At 37.0% G+C, this 18,294-nt stretch overlaps 1 protein-coding gene across 2 annotated transcripts in view; it reads right to left on the bottom strand.

Moving 5' to 3' along the window:
- Positions 1 to 18,294, bottom strand: part of KCNN2 (potassium calcium-activated channel subfamily N member 2) — a 76,187-nt gene that overhangs the window by 44,167 nt on the left and 13,726 nt on the right. Inside the window, exon 4 of one of the 2 annotated variants that reach the window (XM_075488253.1) lies at positions 9,287 to 9,705. The exons of the other annotated variant lie outside the window; for it this stretch is intronic. Within the exon in view, the coding sequence (XP_075344368.1) occupies positions 9,287 to 9,705 (419 nt within the window). The remainder of the gene's footprint in view (positions 1 to 9,286; positions 9,706 to 18,294) is intronic. 2 annotated transcript variants of the gene reach the window in all.

The following is an 18,294-nucleotide window of genomic DNA, read 5'->3' as shown; positions in this document are numbered from 1 at the left end:
CATTGCACCTCCCCAGTGATCAGGGACTGGTCTCTTCTGCTGTCAAGCCTGGCATCAGAAGATACACTTAAGCACTGTGTCACAGACACCATAAATAAAAAGTATAGCACAGAGACCCCAGTTTAGTGCCAGGCCATTCCGACTCAACCTGATGTATGTTTGCAGCATAGTGCTGTGCACAGTGCTTGCACACATCTAAATAGGAGTACAGTTGACTGACCCTACTGGATTTTTAAGGTCCCACCACCAGACTGACGTGAACATAGCCTGCCCTCTGCAAGTGAGACTCACCTCGCCTTCTCCACTTCGGGCAGTGAGTCTCTGTGGGGAAAATAAGCCAGCAAGCAGGGAGTAACTCCTGCCTGGGCAGTGTTCTCAGTGCAAGCTGTCAGCACGCTTGGCATAGATCAAAACTGAACAGTTCGTCTTTAACTGCTACATCAACACATGAAGGCATTAATCTTCCTCTGAACATCACCAGTTTTCAGAAGCGTTTAGCTCTCTTTTTTCCTCACTAGAAATGATTACATTTATTAGTACTGCAATATCATATATATGTGTTATTCTCAGATACCACTGTGCTAAGCAGTGTGAAAACACAGAACAAAAGACAGCCCTTGACCCAGAAGCTTGCAATTTAAATAATCCAAGATACTTGTCCAATTCACATTGCACTGATAGCTTCAGTTTTCCATTAACATATTTCAATTCAGTGAATCACTCTTGTGGAAACCCATTGGAATTTTGCCAATGGATTTCATTTGACACTGAACAAGGCTTAAAAAGAAATATTGGATATCACTCTGTTTTAGAGAAAAATAACTGCAAGTAGATTCACGTTCTATTTTCTAATTCAGGAATGTTCTTGATTGATCGGCCTACAAGCTCTGAACTAGTATAACATCACTGGTTTTGGAAGCATGAGTGTAGGTGATAACACACACCAACACTTGCACAGTTAAAAGATTAAGAAAGTAAGTCACGTATCATGGCCCTAACTCAAAACTCATTGTTAGTGAGCACTCTGCATCTGAGAACACTGAGATCCCAGGAACACTTACACACCGCACTGGTAATGACGGATGAAAAAGAAGAACAAGCTTCTTCTAAAAAACAAACCATAATGCATTCTTTCTGATTCAGTTACCCAAATACAAATGTCTAAAACATACTACACCTCTTAGAATGTAGAATATTTTTATAAAAATATTTAAAATAAATCAGTATAAATAAAAGTGAAAAAGGTGTCTGGATTTCAGTCTAGAAATACCATTGAAGCTTTACAGAAATACTTGTATCAGGATATAAGAATTCCTGTGTTTTGGGCCAAAATGGGGAAGGGCCTTGTCACTTGCAGTGACAAGACAAAATGTCCTTCCCTCTACTACTTTGTCACTCTTCCTTTGACTAACAATCTTTTTTTTTTATATATAAATAAAACCATTTAAAAAAGAAATACTAAGAGTGAGTTCCTCAGAACAGAAGGCAATGAGCAGATGCAACCTTTGGTCTGACTCTTCGGGGAGAGCTGCATGCAACAAGCGCGCCCATCTCACAGACTGACCCAGGGAGTGTCATGTCAAGGTAAGTCTCCCTCATCCCTGCTGCACTCCAGTTCGGTAGTGCCCGTTTCCTGCAGCATTAACTTCTTACAGTCAGCAATACAGATCAAGTCGTGCAGGCAGAGCTGTGCCCTTTTCCACTTCCGCTAATAGAAGGAAAGCTGCCATTTCTAGACTCGACACTGATATAATCTCTCAATAATATTCCGGAAGGGCTGGTGATGGGACCTTTCCACGCACAGGGCAGCGGTCTGCAGCATGGCACAAAATTAGGGCGCTCTGTAATTGCTGTTAAACTTTGTTGCAGGTTTAAATATCAAATGTTTCCATAGGGATTATAAACCTGTGTACATAACTGAGAGGTACTGAAGGAAAAACTGTTGGGGATCCTTTGAATAAGCAATTTTAATATAACGCTTTTTCAGCTCTGCAGAAAAAAACCAGTACCAAATTACCTGGTAAAAACTAAAGTAACCTGTAAATATGTAAAGCTGTGGGACCTACCAGTAGTAAAGATTCGTCTGGCAAGCTGTGCTCCCAATACATATGTTAACTATATGGGGATATAGGACAGCTATATCCCTAAGCAGAAGTTTTAAGCATAGGCTGGCCCCTCGTGTGATGTCTCTGCAACACTTATTACTGATTCGCTGCAAATCACTTACCATCTCAAGAGCAGCTGTAGCAAAAACTATAGCTGATTTTGAACTTTTCAAGGCAAAAAACTACCCAAGCAAAAAAAATCTGAATGTATTGAGACAACAAATTAAAAGGGGGAGGAGCACAGAAAAGGAAAATAAAGAACACATAAAATATTTAAAAAGCACCTTCTGATGTATCCCTCCACACAACCATTAATTTCTTTAAACTGTGCAATTCCCCCCACACTAACTATCTCCTGTAATTGACCTTATAGACTTGACTTTTTAGGACTGAATTGCAAATTCCCAATAAAAGGAATTCTTCAATGTCTAAGGTCAGAGTTCAGTCAGCATATTACCTATTTATTAGCAGTGAAGTGACAACCATGATACAAACTCCTCACTGTGGCCTGATATCCAGATCAAGAGGCAAAAGAAAACCAGTAGTAAAGCCTAAATCCCCATTTCAGGGTGCATTTTTCAAATACATTAAGCTACTGGAGCAATAAATGGTATTTTCAAGGGGTAAGAAATTTATTTCTGCTTCAGTATGATCATATTTTCCAAGGCCTGCTTTTAAAGTATTATGACAAACAGTTTTGTCTCCTTTTGAAGCAAAATAGTCTGAATAGTTTAAGGTGATTGTTAAAATGGGGAGGAAAAAAAATGAACTACAACATTTAAAAATGCAAGGACCATAGGATGTATCTTGGGATCCAGTAATGAAATAATGATTTTAAAAAAGTCCATAAATTGCTCTCTTATCTGAAAGAATTTGGAGTGGGTACAACTATTCTTGCTGAACAGAAGAAAGATTGTTCCCTGAATTATATTTTACAGATTCAAGATTAATGAAAAAAAAAAAAAAAGTATTTTGTCCTTGAAAGCAGGTAAGTAGTCCTTTATAGGTATTCTCATTCTCTTCAGACTTTTGCATTTAGAGAAATAGTTTTCACTTTGCTCACCATTCTTATGAGACCTTGGAACTATACATGAGCTTTTCCACTTCATTCTGTTCTCATACAATGGTTGTATGTATAAATCCTTTGTAAATAAAAGGGAATTTAACCTAAAAAAAGTTTTCCTGCTCTAGTTAGATGACCCTGAAAAACAGATATAAGATCTTTTTTAAGTAAGCAAGGAGACTTTTTTGTGCTTATTTTTTAACTTTTTGTCTTTTGCACTCCCTTCCCCCACATTGGGTCTGCTATTTTTGGACTAGAGAAACACCAATCTATCTTGGCTTGATAAATTTTTGTGAAGGGATGACTATATCCACTGAGTTACTGCACCAGTTATTGTTACTTTCCACAGCTATAAGGCTAATTCTATAAATCCAAACAAACTGAAGAATATGTTCTTACTTGTATTCCCAAAATTCTTTTGCTGAGAATACACAAACAGCATTGTTCTCAAGGGAAGGAAAATACGAATTTAAAAGAATAGCGCTCAAACTCTACATGCATTAGAATACGTGCTTCTGCTTCCTCCATTAAATGTACATAAAATATTTTGTCTTCAAGCAGCTGAAGAACGCATAATTTAGCTATTAATCCCTCTGGATACACCTAATAAACCAATTTTTTATTTGGATCAATTGTTCTTTTTTGGATCTGTGTTATGTATATCACACATTCACTGACGTACTTCTGTGATAGACTCCTTTGTTGCCTTCACTGTTTGATATCCGATGTCTATTGGTAACATTTGCAACGAAAATGCAACCACTTACATCTGGTTTTAGTTATGACTTGCTTTGAGATTTAAATATCATAAAAGAGTAACCTAGCATTTACAGTTAATCTACATTCAGTCTGCAAAACCAGGAATTAAGACTAGAAGGTAGAGAATCATTCATTCATAGCACAGATTCAAGTCAAGATCATGATGGGTCATCTTTGATCACTGTTGTGTTGAATATTTAGCAGTTAACTTTTGCCACCACAGGAGAAATCTGACTGCAAGTAGCACATTTTAGTTTCAGTGAGCCAAGAGAAGGTAAAGAACTGTGATAAACACCCAGCACTGTCAATACACAAACATTATTTGATCTGTTGACAGTAATTAGATATATTAGCTAGAAAAAATAAAAATGGTACGTCATTGCTTCTGAGCTTTTGGTGATAAAAAAGGGTCTAAAACTAAATACCCAAGCTTGGTTTTTCTTTTTTTTTTTTTTTAAACTACTAGCAAGAATCTTCGCACTGGCACTGCAGACACTGCCAATGGCAATTTCCAGTAGAGCATGGCCTCGGGATTATACGTGCAGTGTACAACTTCAGATAAGGTCCTTGAGCCAACCAAAGAAGCCAAACACATACTGCAAGGAAATTAGGTAGCTAAGAAAGATTTTTTCCTGCATGAATTACAACTGAAAGTCTTGGTGCATCCACCTACTTGTATCAAATGAATCCTTAACATTTGCCTAGCAGTTGCCATGCGCGAGCTGCTTACTGAAAGCTTTGTGATGGCATCATATTTCCAAGAATTAAGACGGATATTTATGTGTAGAAAACACACATAAGCAGAGAGCAGAAAAGGATTTCACCTTTACACACAGCCAGATTTTTTTTGTTTATTTTTGTTTGTTTGCTTTTTTGTTAAATCAAGAAAAGATACAGAGCAGAAGCTGATGGGAGGAAGAAATGCTGACTAAACAAACTGCTCAATCTGAACTGACTTCATTGCCAGAAGTTGGAAAGAGGTACAAGCAGAACCAAAAATGGTGCCAAAAATGTGCTCTCTGAGGAAGCAGAAAATCCACTTCTGTTCTCAGTTCCGCTGCTGTAAATCCACAGTAACTCCAGGCATGTGATATGAGCTGTTCTGAATGTACAACAGTGTAACGTGGGCACATGCGGCTCATGTTGCCCTGATGCATGGGCACATTATAGCCATATGTGCACTCAGAAGGCAAGGTTCTTTTTTCCTTTACACAGAAAAAATAAAACATCCACAAGAGTGACTACTTTCTACATAACCTAGAAAAGCAGCACACTTCTCACAGCAGAGACAGGTCTTCTCCAGAAGAACGAAGCAAATTTGTCAGACTTTTCAATGACATAATGCTATGCATATTCACTTTTTTTTTTGAGAAACCAACTATTTCTATTTTAACTTCTGCAAACAACTGATGACCATGCACAGAGCTATTTCAGTAACAAGATCAGTATGGGAGACTGCAAAAAGTAATCTGTTTACAGGGCTCGTAATTCATATATGAAAGTAACATATTCATAAGTGTTCTAGATCGTGTGCCTCAGAGATGTTATAAACACAAACATCTATTGAGTTAGACCAAATAAAAAATTTAGATTTTCATTATGAAGCCCACATACGACGGACAGCAATATACTGACGCTGGCAATGAAAAGGCAGATCTTAAAACCCATGTAAAGTAATCTTCCCCTCAAAACAGACGTAAAAACCTGACCAATAAAAAAGCAAGAGTTTCTGGCATTGTGTATACAGCAACACTTCCGTGCTTTCTCCACCTTTTCCTCCCAGACTCCCTCAGCCAGATTACTCTGCAGCCCTAGCAACCCATTTATACTCAGCTGGCTGTCCACCATCGTTATCTGTACTACATTCTGCCCTCATGGATGACCTTAAACTGCAATCCTGGAAAATAACTTGCTCACCAACCCAAAGTGTCACTTGCTATAATTAGCATTCTGGGAGCTAACAATACAGCCATTAAGGCACTAGAGAAAGACACATGCCCTGCCTTAGTCCAGCGTATATCAAGTGATCAGTCAGATGGCCATTAAAGCAGTGAAGTCTTTATTCAGACGGTCAACTTGCCTGCCTCAACCCCAACTTGTCTACAGGGTTTTCCTTAGAGAGGTGGATAATGATGCTCTATCATGTTACCCTCCTCGCTATGAAATGCGGTACTTCCAAACCTCCATTCCTATTCCCAGGACAACCTGCAATGAGAAAAATCTGACTTCGAAGAGAACAAGTCTCACAATCAGGCTGTCATTCAGCAGCAACAGCTTTTGCTGAGCACACACAACTTCACAGTAAGGACACTGCCTACTGCGACTTCCCCCCTCACCGAAGACATGGAATAACATGAGAATGTTTCATCTCCATTCCAAAATTTAAATATTTTAATCTATTAAATCTTATCACCATCATCTTGTTCCAATTTGGATGGCCAGCTAGCTGGTTTAATACACTGAAGAAATACTAAAACCACTAGTGCAAAGCTTTATGTAAAACTACTATATAACATAAATTAAAGAGCTTGGTGCTAGACTGATGCTGAGAACCATTTAACAGGATCAGATTTCATTCATGTAAATCCCCTCTTATCAAGAAAAAGCCACCAGACTGCTGCCTAATTCCTAATTTCTGTTAAATATATCAAAATTCCTTATGATAGGGTTTCTTGTATAGTGTCAAGCAGAAGAGCAAACACTCCTTCTAATGAAAATATTTATTTTCAGGATCATTTTGTGTACATAACATAGTCTATTCCAACAAATAAAGATTCCCTCTAGTTAACACTGAGAAAGAAAAATCAACTTAAAAGCAGAAGAAATGTATTTTATTTGTGTAAACTAAACTTTTAACTACTTAGCAAATCAAAGCCATTAAGATCTCAGGAGACATCTTCTGAGGACTACGACCTCTACACAGCACAGAATGGATTCAGTGGCCGTATTTGTCCTTTCCCATGACAAATGGCTATTATGTCTGTCTCCAGCTATACAAAAACGGATGTTTAGCTTCAGATGGCAGAGTGTTAAGAGCATTCTGATGTGTGGGGTTTTGGGCTTTTCTTCTGAGAGCTTTGTTTAAAAATGTACTTCTCTATGGGCTATGGATCTACAGGTTTTTGGTGGACTAATTAGTAACTGGAATCCAGAGCCAGTATCATTCATTCAGCGAAATACTTACATATTCCCTCAAGGGAAAATCTGATGCAAAACACATAGAACTGGCTGTGCAACTAGCATGAATGACACAAGTATCTAATTCCCAAAGCCAAAATATATCCCTTTTAGCGTTTTTGAAACATAAAATTAACAATTTTGTTAAATGTGAAGGAACATAATCTTGGACTGGACTCCACTGACAGAAGGTAATTCTGGTAGAGACATATTAATCTAATACTCACTTCTATATTTAACTTGCTTTTAGTTGTGTTTTGATTCAGTTTTAGAGGAGTCAGTGGCTATCCAGCTTACTGTCCAAACCATTACAGTCACTTCAAGGACAGGAACTGCAAATTAAAATGGGGAAAATCCATCACTAGTTTAGCAGAGAGGTGAAGAAAATTCAGCCTTGTTCACAACCCTGAGTTCAGTGTTCCTGACCAAACAAATAAGCGTCTTCCCAGGATCACAGTGATGCAGAAGTGTCTCAGTTCTTTTTCAGTGATTTTCACTGTGAGAGGCACAAGTTCTATAAGCTTATGTTGAATCCGCACCTATTAAAAAGTTAATAACATGATGACTATTTAATGCTACTTTTAAATAGTAATAATAATACAGATTATTAACCAGTGATATGTAAAACAGTGACAGCAATGGATGCTGAAGTTATTCAGAGCCACTTCACAAGTGACAATTTGGGAAATGCCTGAGTAGACACTCGGAATTCCTGAGCAGTAATTCTGTTGAAAGAAAACTGGTGGGAAGAGAGGTGAAGAACGTGAGACAAAGAGGGGAGGTTTTGCAAAAGTCAGTTAAATCTGAAACGAGAACACGCTTACTAAAATACAACTATTACAGATTCAGTTGTTATCTAGAGTGCTCCATCTACTCCCGCTATAGGGAATATTTTGAAACTGTAATATGTCACTGTTAACATGGCATTTTCAGAACATTCTTAAATGATTAGTCTTGCCATAACACGAGGAAACAACATTGACACCAAGCATCTACTATAACAAACTACATTTCACAATTCTGGCAATTTTAACAATAAAAACTACAACATCAATGTGATCTCTACACTCAGTTTATAAGATCAGCTATTTTTCTTTGTAATAAATTCAGAAGTAATGCAAGGAGTAACTTCCAAAAGGAATATAACCGTAACAGTTGGTGTGCAATTTAACTGCTGATTTAAATCAGCTAGCTGTCACAAATAACTCCCCTAAACTGCTTCTAAAATGGGCAGACATGGAAAGGAAGAGGAAAAACAAAATGGTCAACAAACAGCAGCAGAAATGCCTTAAATAACTTGAAGCTCTTCCAGCTTAATTAAGTAAGGAGAAATTCATTCCAGGATCTAAGAGCTGTGCCAGGCATTAAATCTTTCCTAGATAATCATCCTAATTGTCTCCTTACAGTTAAACTATCTTATATTCCTAAGCAATCCTATCCAATCAGAAGCTCATTTCTTTTTTGTTAAAGCTATGTTTGAGAAATTCTGTTTCATGCTGTCAGCACTGATAGCCATTTATTCTCCACTTACAGTGAAGTCTGTGGGATGGGGAGGTTGGAGAACTAGCTGAAATGAATGAAAGTCTGCTTCTCAAATGCAGTTTTTCTGATTTTTAGGGGAAGAAAAAAAGAGTTATTACTGTAATTGTCCTGCCTGTTCCCCTTTTTTGATCTTGCCAACTCCCCAACAGTATTTTGCACTTTTTTTTTTTTTACGGGACAACAAAACTCAAATTAAAAAAACCAAACATTTTCCACTGGAAATTTACATGGCCTTTTTATCTACCTTATCCTCAATAAATTTAACTTACAGACAAAATAAATGAAAGCTGATATCAATGCAGAATATCAACAACTACTCCTAAAGACATTTTACGGTATCTGTCCACTGTGTTTTAGCAAACATACCTAAAGTTATATCAAGACACTGAAATCAAATTGCAATGCTACACTAAACAGCATGCCACAAACCCCTCTGCAGAATTCCTTCAGATTAAAGGGCAAAGCATTCCTGATAATCTGTGACACAGAATACAACCCAATCAACACTCAAAATATCAAGGACCTGGAAGCTTCATTCCATTAAATGTTTAGGTCCCCTGAATCCAAAACTGAAGAGGCAAAACAAGAGAGAAAAACAGAAAGACCGACAGAAAGAACTAAACAAACAGAACAACCTTACCTTTCACAAGCTCGGACAGTCCATGCAGCAATTATCCATAATGAGATACTAAAAACCAACAGTACAGTTCCTGGACATATTGTCATTAGAGTCTTCATAACAAAACGGGTATTGAAGTTTATCTTATTTAATGCTCCAATGCTTCTAGATGAGGCATCAGTGAAAAGTTTGCTATGCAAAAGCATAACTCTGGCAATGAGATATAGTCTTAAGAACATTGGTATAGATAAAATAATATCCACATCAGCTGTTGTTGTGGATGGAGCGTAAGAAAAGGCGAGCCGGGCTGTCCATGTGAATGTATAGTTCCCAGGTATGGGATGTATAGCACACACCAGTATTTCCAAGCAGATAAAGAAAATACGCTCATAAGTCATGGCTATTCTCCAGTCATCTGCTCCATTGTCCACCATGAACAACTGAAATAATAAAATATAAGGTTAACTTTAGTACATCATTAACATACCTTGTTATAATTCCATTTTAAAACACCATAGTTTTCAGAGCTGCCAATGACCACTAGAAAGAAAATAAATATGCCATTTCAGAAAATGACATTACTACATCACTATGAAGTGAAACATAACTCTGGTTAAGACAAAAAGAATTTTCTCCTGTGCTATTTTTAAAACTGTACATGAAACTGAATTTTCACATATTATTTACTAAGAATTCCTCATATTTTCTTTAATTGTCATTTCTGATAAAACAAAACTCTGGGACAATTAAGCCTTGTCCCTTCAAATTAAATTGCTTACTCTAAGTTCATAAAATTGAGAAAAATTTAAGACAGTGTTTTCAGAATGGATATCTAAATTACATATTAAAAATACTTTCTAAACCTGCCCTAGAGCAGATCCATGCTTCAGACAGGATGATATTATAGCTTCTGTAGAACTATCCAAGCTTTCTTCAAGCTTCAGGTGCCAATACAGACAATGTAGGATGCAAAACTACATGAGAAACTGCACAAAGACTCAAAAAGACATCTCATGGTGAAAATCTGAAAAGCAAAAGCCAGAAAATATCAGAGCAGCCCAGGCAGTGAGGTGATGTCTACTAGTAGCTGAAAATTAAATGCACATGTTGGTTCTTGCACAATCAAGGTCTTTAATTTGCCACCCAAGAACAAAGATACTGAAATATCTCACACTGTTTAGTAAATGTTGTTCCTGATGATTTACTAAATAAATACTTAATGAAACAGCATTTGTCACCAGTAGAGAGTAGCGGTGTGCAAGTAGTTGCAAATAGGCAACTTTTCCAAAAGGAACATAACCCATGACAAAGACGATACAATCTCAGTGACAGGAGAAGATCTTATCACTTCAACTATAGTCCGAATCTAAACAAGGCTGTTCAGTAAATAGGTAAGAGGAAATAAAAATACTTTTGCAGGATTTTAAAAATTAGATTATACAAAAATGTGTAAGTAATTCAATAGGTGAGAAGGAAAAGTACACAAAGAATGCCCTCCTTAATGTAAGAAGTGTATTTTCAGCACGCTACACACCACATACACAGCCAAAAAAACCATTACTCATCTGCACTGCTCTTTGCCCCTTTCCATCTTTCAAGAGTTTAGAAATACAAGCCTGATCTCCCTGTATATGTTTTTAGAGATCGAAAACACACTCTATATCCTCGTCCCAATACATTCAGTTTGTCTTTCAGAAAATTGCTCCAGTCATTTGTTTAGGAAAGTGATAACCACAAATTAACTTTATTGTAGTTAAACTGATACTAAAAGAAACAAAGAAGTTAACCATAGTAAGAAACAAAACAAATAAATTTATGTATTCATGAACCTGTTTTTCATCCTTTTATGTTCTTTCCCTCCATCTTACTGTATTGGGTGTCAGTGACAAGGCTTTGGTACCGGGGGGGCTGCAGTGATGGTGTCTGCAAGAAGAGGTAGGTCAAGAGCTGCTCTGCCATGGACCCACTGCAGGACATAGCTGAACTTATCAGTGAAGCTGGTAGTGCTTCTGTGAAAGCATATTTAAGAAAGGGCAAAATGCTGCCCAGGCAGTGAGGAGTGAGGGAAAAAAGTGTGAGAAACAACCCTGGAAATGCTAAGGTCAGAGAAGAGGAAGGGGGAGGAGGTACTCCAGGCACTGGAACAGAGATTTCCCTGCAGCCTATGGAGAGGACCATGGTGAAGGAGGTACTTCCCTGAAGCCCATGGAGAGGACCATGCTGGACCACATACCTACACTGCAGCCCATGGAGGACCCTGTACCAGAGCAAGGTGGATATTTCCTGAAAGAACTGCCAGCTGCAGAGAGCCCACACTGGAGCAGATTCTTCTTATAAGAACTAATACCCATGGAGGACCCATGCTGGAGCAGGTGTAGCCTGAAGGGCTGCAGACCATGGAGAGGACCCACACTGGAGCAGTGGAAAAGTGTGAGGAGGAAGGAGCAGCAGAGAGGGACTGTCATGGACAGACTCCCATTCCCCATGTCCTCTATGCCACTCATGGGGGAGAAGACAGAGGAGTTGGGAATGAAGGCGAGATGTTGAGCCTGGAAAGAGGGGGGAAGGGCAAGGTGTTTTAGTTTTCTCTTTGTTTCTCACCATCCTACTCAACTTTTAACTGGCAATAAATTAAATTAATTTTTCCCCAGTAACTGGTAAGGGATCTCCCCATCTTATCTCAACTCACGAACTTTTTTATCTCATTTTATCTCCTTGTCCTGTTGAGGAAGCAGAGTGAGAGAGCAGCTGCGTGGGCGTCTGGCAGCTGGCCAAGGTCAAGCTGGCCAACTACACTTACATATAGTTCTTACTTCCACTGCAATACTATTAAAGACAAAGAAACACAAATAGTGATGAATTAAGAAACATACCCAGTGAATTCAATGTATGCAACATGAGCACATACATTTTCTTTTACCTGTGGTCATTCTGCAAACTTCACATACTAGATATGCAAATTAATACTCAAAGGCCAATTTATGTATGTATGCATGCATGTATTACCAAATGAGTGCTGGTCTGCACTTTGCAAATGTCCTATTTGGTATGAAGGGCCAAACTTTCAAAGTACAGTAAGGATCAAGTGCATTTGATTCTTACGATTAGCCTGTAAATGCTGTCAGCCAGATCACAGAAGTGCTATATCAGTTATGAAGAGGACCAGGTATTTAGAACACCCAGAATACAGATGAATAGTAGTAACCAGCTTGACTGAAAAAGAGATAGATAATATCAAATCTTTCAAATGCTGTGTGAGTTTCCGAATAAAGGAATAATTAACAACAGAGTTAAGTATTTCAATTGCCAGATACATATCAAATACATACTGGCAGTGTTTTAAAATTTCTTTTAAAGTTGCAAAATCTGCTGAAAAAAGCAATGGTCTTTTGTCCTCCCTTTTTACCTATCATCTTCACAGATTTCAAAAAGAATTCTATATGCAGAAAGGCAATTCAAGAAAAATTATACCTTAAGCGCTGATTTTCAATTTAAAAGATGAGACTAAAAGAATGTTGAGTTAAACTTAGGCATTAAAATTTGATCTTACAATTTTCATAGAAGAAAATGTTATTTAATCACTGAGTTTTCTAAAAACTTTAAGATGCTGTTATGGAATACATACCTGATAACATATTAACCTGTCAGCAGAAGAAATCTTAACATGCTACAAAGAAAAAAAAGTTTCTCCATAGTGCTCAGTGGAACAGGTTATGTTTGCAGACACAGAAGATCCCTATCAACTTCCCTCGACCTCAGCTGTGCCTATTTCTTCTAAGGAAAATAATATTTTACAGTGATAATATCTTCAGCTCTCATATAATGAGATTTAGGAGCTGAAAACATGGAACATACAACACACCAGATGCCACAAAGGACCACAGATCCAGTACAAACACTCCTACTTCATAAAAATATTAATATTTCAAAATCATACTTATGAGGAAAATGTCCTTACAATTCTGTGTCTCTAACTATGATGGATATCAAACACTCTGGAACAAATATGGGCCTCTAAAACAGGCTGTGAATAACAATTAAATTGGGACATACTGAAATGACACAGAAATCAGTTTAGGATTTCATGCACACTTTATATACTTGCAATTATGCAATCTACTAAATGCAACTTTCACTTTTAATTTGGAAGATACAGAGGTATTTGTGTGTGCCTGCATGCTTGGCTGGGTACATTTCCTACCCAGAAAGCGAGGAAGGTAAATGAATGAAGAAGAGAAAGAACAGCTGAACAGCACAATTTAAAGGGTACATATACACCCTCTCAGCTGCTTTCAGTCAATCTTGTTATAATAACCATGCATTAATTTCAAGATATTACACCCCATTGGAGTGGAGAATGATGCTAGCAATAAAAAGAGAACACAATAAAAGAGTGAGCAAACTCTTCCTATAGAATTCAGTCCTGCACTCCATAGAGAAGGCCAAACTCCAGTCAAGGTCAAAGATGTTATGCCTGTTTATAGCTTTCAAATTTCTTCTAATTATTCAGTGTTGAAATCTAACACAAGTACTTCATCAGTGTTCTGCAAGGTTCTTCAAATGCAGAACTCTCATATACCTTTACTAAGTCTGCACTCTATAAGAAAAATTATAAAGTTATTTTCACCTGAAATTACATAATGTATTTCCAGCATGTTGTATATAAAAATAAGACATAAATCAATCTTTAACTTCAAATAAACCTGATATTTGTAATGCCACACAGTAAAAACATTATAAATATCATATCATAGATATTTATATAAGTATGTATATATTTACATAACACTTTGTTAAATTCATGCAACACCAGATGAGAAAAAGAGAAACACATTCAAAGTAGACAGATTGCACATAATGACAACTTAGATCAGAGACTCCCTGAAGCTACTTAAAACGAAAGGACAGAAGTTAATTTTGTAAATCATTAGTATATCAAAACAGATTCATAGCAGACTATCAGAAGATGTTGGTGAACACAAAGAACAAGGAAAATAGCCATTTTCTAAAAATGCCTTTACAATCCAGGTATAAGAACAAATCTGAAAACTGTATCACTACCCTGCTGTAATACTGTGGAGATATGTTAACACAGGAGTAAAAAGGAAGCAATAAACAGTGATAAAGTAGCATCAGCTGTACTCCTGCAAGTATTCCTTGCAGAAGGGGAATCAACTGTACTCACAAACATATTATTGCAACTATTTACTTTAAAAATCCGAATTTAAAATGGTTAAATACTGGCATCACTTGAGCCTTATAAAAAAAAAAATGATGGGACTATGATTCAGAGTAGCAAAATACAGCCTCTGGGGCTGCTGATTTACCAAAGTTTTTGACCAGACATTTTTCTATAGTTTGTAGTCCCCAAAACATCATTTATACAACCAAGAAGACCATTATGGTACTCTGAGAAGAATAAAATAGAAGATACTGCTTTTGTCTCACTACTCCAAACAGCCCAGTTATTGCCCCACAGCACCCCATTAAGTACAAATGATTTAAAGCTGTATGGTGCTGGGAGATAGACATCTCAAGCCTTTATCACAGTTCCCCCTAACTAGGGGATGAAAAAGACCTTCTTCCATCAACAGAAGACACATAATCAAATGGTCTGTAAGCTTTCTAAAGGCCTGTCCTTGACCTTGGAGAGCCTGCAGGAGTTCCTGAAGGCTGCTGTATTCCTCACCTTAAATACAACGCCACAGAGCAGAGACATTAGTGGGTTCAAGTTGTACATAAAGTCATGAGGCATCAAACACCTTCTGCATGCAAAGTACAGAAGGCAAAGAATATGTTTTTCACAAAAGTACATGAGGCCTTGACCATCTTTTATTTTCCAGAATGTTTCCCACATCCAGAGTTAAAACCAAACTTTCTAGTAGGTCATTAGAAATTGATCTACAAGGTCTTGTAGGTCATTAGAAATTGATCTACAAGGTCTTGTGGACGTACCTATCTACTGAATGAAACATGCTTAAGTCATTCAAATGGGGAAGCTGGACTGCTCTATCACTTATACATGTATACGTTCATACACCCCCACCCCACCAATTATAAAAACGTCAGTTTAAACAGAGGATTGTAAAAGTCTGGTACTTAGCTTCAGCACAAAAGTTATTATTTGCATAGTGTATTTATTTAAATTTTGCATCTCTGTGCAAAATAAGTTTTTCATAGTTATTGATATTTTGCTATAAACACTGTGTACATCAATGCATGTAAAGAAAACTTCATGTTAATGTCTGCAAGTGGCTAAGCAGGCTCAAAATACTTCTCTCAAAAACTGTGTTTAACCTTGCCATCTCAAGAAGGGATGCATAAAAGAGGCTCAGACCATTTATAGTCTTTGTGAACCATATTTTCAGAAGTGCAGCATCAAAAACTTCACATTAAAATGCATCTGAATAATACAACTTAGTTACTCTGACAGGCCACACATAACCACAGCCATTTCAAAAACAGATGTGTTAAAAAAAGACATAAACAAACCTCATAAGAGCATTGTTTAACCTCTGTCCCTCAGATCATTATAAAAACCCTATTCCAAATAGTCCATGAGATTTTTTTACAAAGAAAGGACATTTATGATCACATAAACTAACACAGGGTTAAATTCTGCCTAAGCACACAAAGTTAAATTCCACCTACCTATATCTCTCTTCTGTTTTAAATCACATACTGACAGTATTCTTTTCAGCTTTCTCTCTCCACGGATACTCAGAGGCATTGCTCAATATTTTTAAATGGTACTGGCCAGACTTTCAGGTCTATTGTTCATCTCAAACAACTGTGAAATAGCTTAACCCCCTGTCTGCCTACAATGCCAAAACACCATTATACCACTTAGCAATTGCTGGGACATACATAATTTCTTTTCATATAGGTCTCTCCATATACATGTATGTGCTCCAAGGACCCAAAGAAGGTGAGATGCTCCTAAAAATGACATTTCTTCTACCCAGTAACTTTCTATGCAGGTAATAGTGTTAAGAATTGAAATTCAAGGACTACAAAGGAAAAAAAAGGACATTCCAAGATACCAAGATTTCTTTCCTAATGCTATGAAGAACCTTGTGAGAAAGCATAATTATGCACCGAACTAAGAAATCATCACAAGCTTATAAATATATAAGAAAATGAAAAGAATTAGAAAATGAACTTCTTATTAATAGAAAGGGCTGATTAAAAAAAAATTATTATCAAAACAAAATATTTTTTCACTTTCATTATTAAAAAGATATTTCACAAAGCAATCTCCTAATTTAATTTAGTTTGGACTCTTGCTGGAACAATCACAGTTCAGCTTCCTCCGATCTATAGTCAACAGGAAGATATTTAGTTATATGAATTTTTATGAACCTTTGAACCAAATCAGAGGTCCAGAAATAAAAGTCCACCACTCACGGTTACCATATTCATTTCAGATACTCAGTAGACCCACCAGTAAGTGACTGAATTAAACTGACTGAATGAGGAGTTTCTACAAAGTCAGTTCCACCTGTAATACTGTGGAATTTCTTAATTTTAACAATTTTCTTATTGTTAAATTTTCTTAATTTCTTAATTTTAAGAAATTAAAATTCTTTATTTCTTAGTTTTAACAATATTCTTAATTTAACAGCTATTTTGTTACACCAAAGTTTCAGATCCCACCCTCTCCAGCTGCTAAAAATACAATGAGAATAAGCTCCTTAAGTTACCACATGTAGAAGGCTTCCATCCAGCACCAGCAGTTCCCAAAAGCTCTTGTGACTGGGGCTGACAGTCAAAAATGTTCTCCAAGCAGATACAGAAGGTGCATGACTTAAAGCTCTGAATATTGCTTAAGCACAAGAAGAGTAACACAGAAGGAACAGTTGAGATAGGTCTCCTGCATAAACGTGCAAAACGGGAAAATGGGACCAGTTCACTAAAACAGCATGAATCTTGTTTTATACTATTGATTATTCTGTTATTTAAAAAGCAGGGAAGAAATAACAAAGAAAATAAAAATAATATATATGTTACTACATAACAAATGTATTAACTAGAGAATACACTGGGTAACCCAGAGCAATCCAGAATAGCAGCTTCCTACAACTGACAGATGGAGTGAAAAAGTTTGGAAAGAAAATACATAGTTTTCAACCACAGCTTTCTTCCCCAAGAACTTAAGGGCTCAGCAAGGTAATTCGGATGTAGCCAGCCCTTAGAAAACATTTCAGCACCTAACCTAACCTAGCCTAGCCTAGCCTAACCTAACCTAACCACACCACAACTTGTTCAGAACTCAGCTTCCATCAAGCCACCACTCCACACTACCCCCTGCTTTTGCTGGCCTGCTCCGGCTCACTCTCCCTGCTAAGAGAGTGCAGCAGGACATGAGCTATGCCAGCTTCACTACCCCTAAAAGGGAAAGCTGCAGAGAAATAGTGAATGAATTGCTTAGGTTCCCTTTGCACTTTCACAAATATAAGCAAATGACCACACTGAACAAACTACCATGCTAATAAAATAATCCCAAAACAACAACAACAACAAATCTCTTTAAAAACTTCGTCTGGTCTTTTAGGTCTGCTACAACTACTACACTGATCTTGGCAGTACAGGGATGGAAACACTGATTTCAAAGTTAGGGATTAATTTAGTTTTGCACTGAAGGAGCAATTCCAAAACTTCATATAAGAAGAACACAGCACACCTCCCCACAAAATAACTGTGCTATTTTACATAACTAATTTTTAGAATGCATTTTTTAAGAAACCTAGTGGTCTGTGTTATACTTTTCCCCATTTCGAGTACCTCAGAAACAGAGTAACACTGATTCTACAATCTTCTTGCAGAAGCAAAACTCACTGGGGAGAATTATCTGCATTTCAATATTTTTATGTTGTTAATTTTAAATTATTATTTTATAATTCTTTATTTAGGATTTTTTTTTCTTCATTCAGTACCAAAAATAATTTGTTCTACAGATCACTGCATGAAAAAATGCCACCTCCCAAAACAGCTGCCATCTGCCACTGTTCCCAATGCAAGAGAAGCCT

This window comes from Mycteria americana, chromosome Z, assembly GCF_035582795.1.
Source record: "Mycteria americana isolate JAX WOST 10 ecotype Jacksonville Zoo and Gardens chromosome Z, USCA_MyAme_1.0, whole genome shotgun sequence".
NCBI classification, from domain to species: Eukaryota; Metazoa; Chordata; class Aves; order Ciconiiformes; family Ciconiidae; genus Mycteria; species Mycteria americana.
Note: the sequence above shows the minus strand (reverse complement) of the source record. Positions and strands in the feature narration are given on the sequence as shown.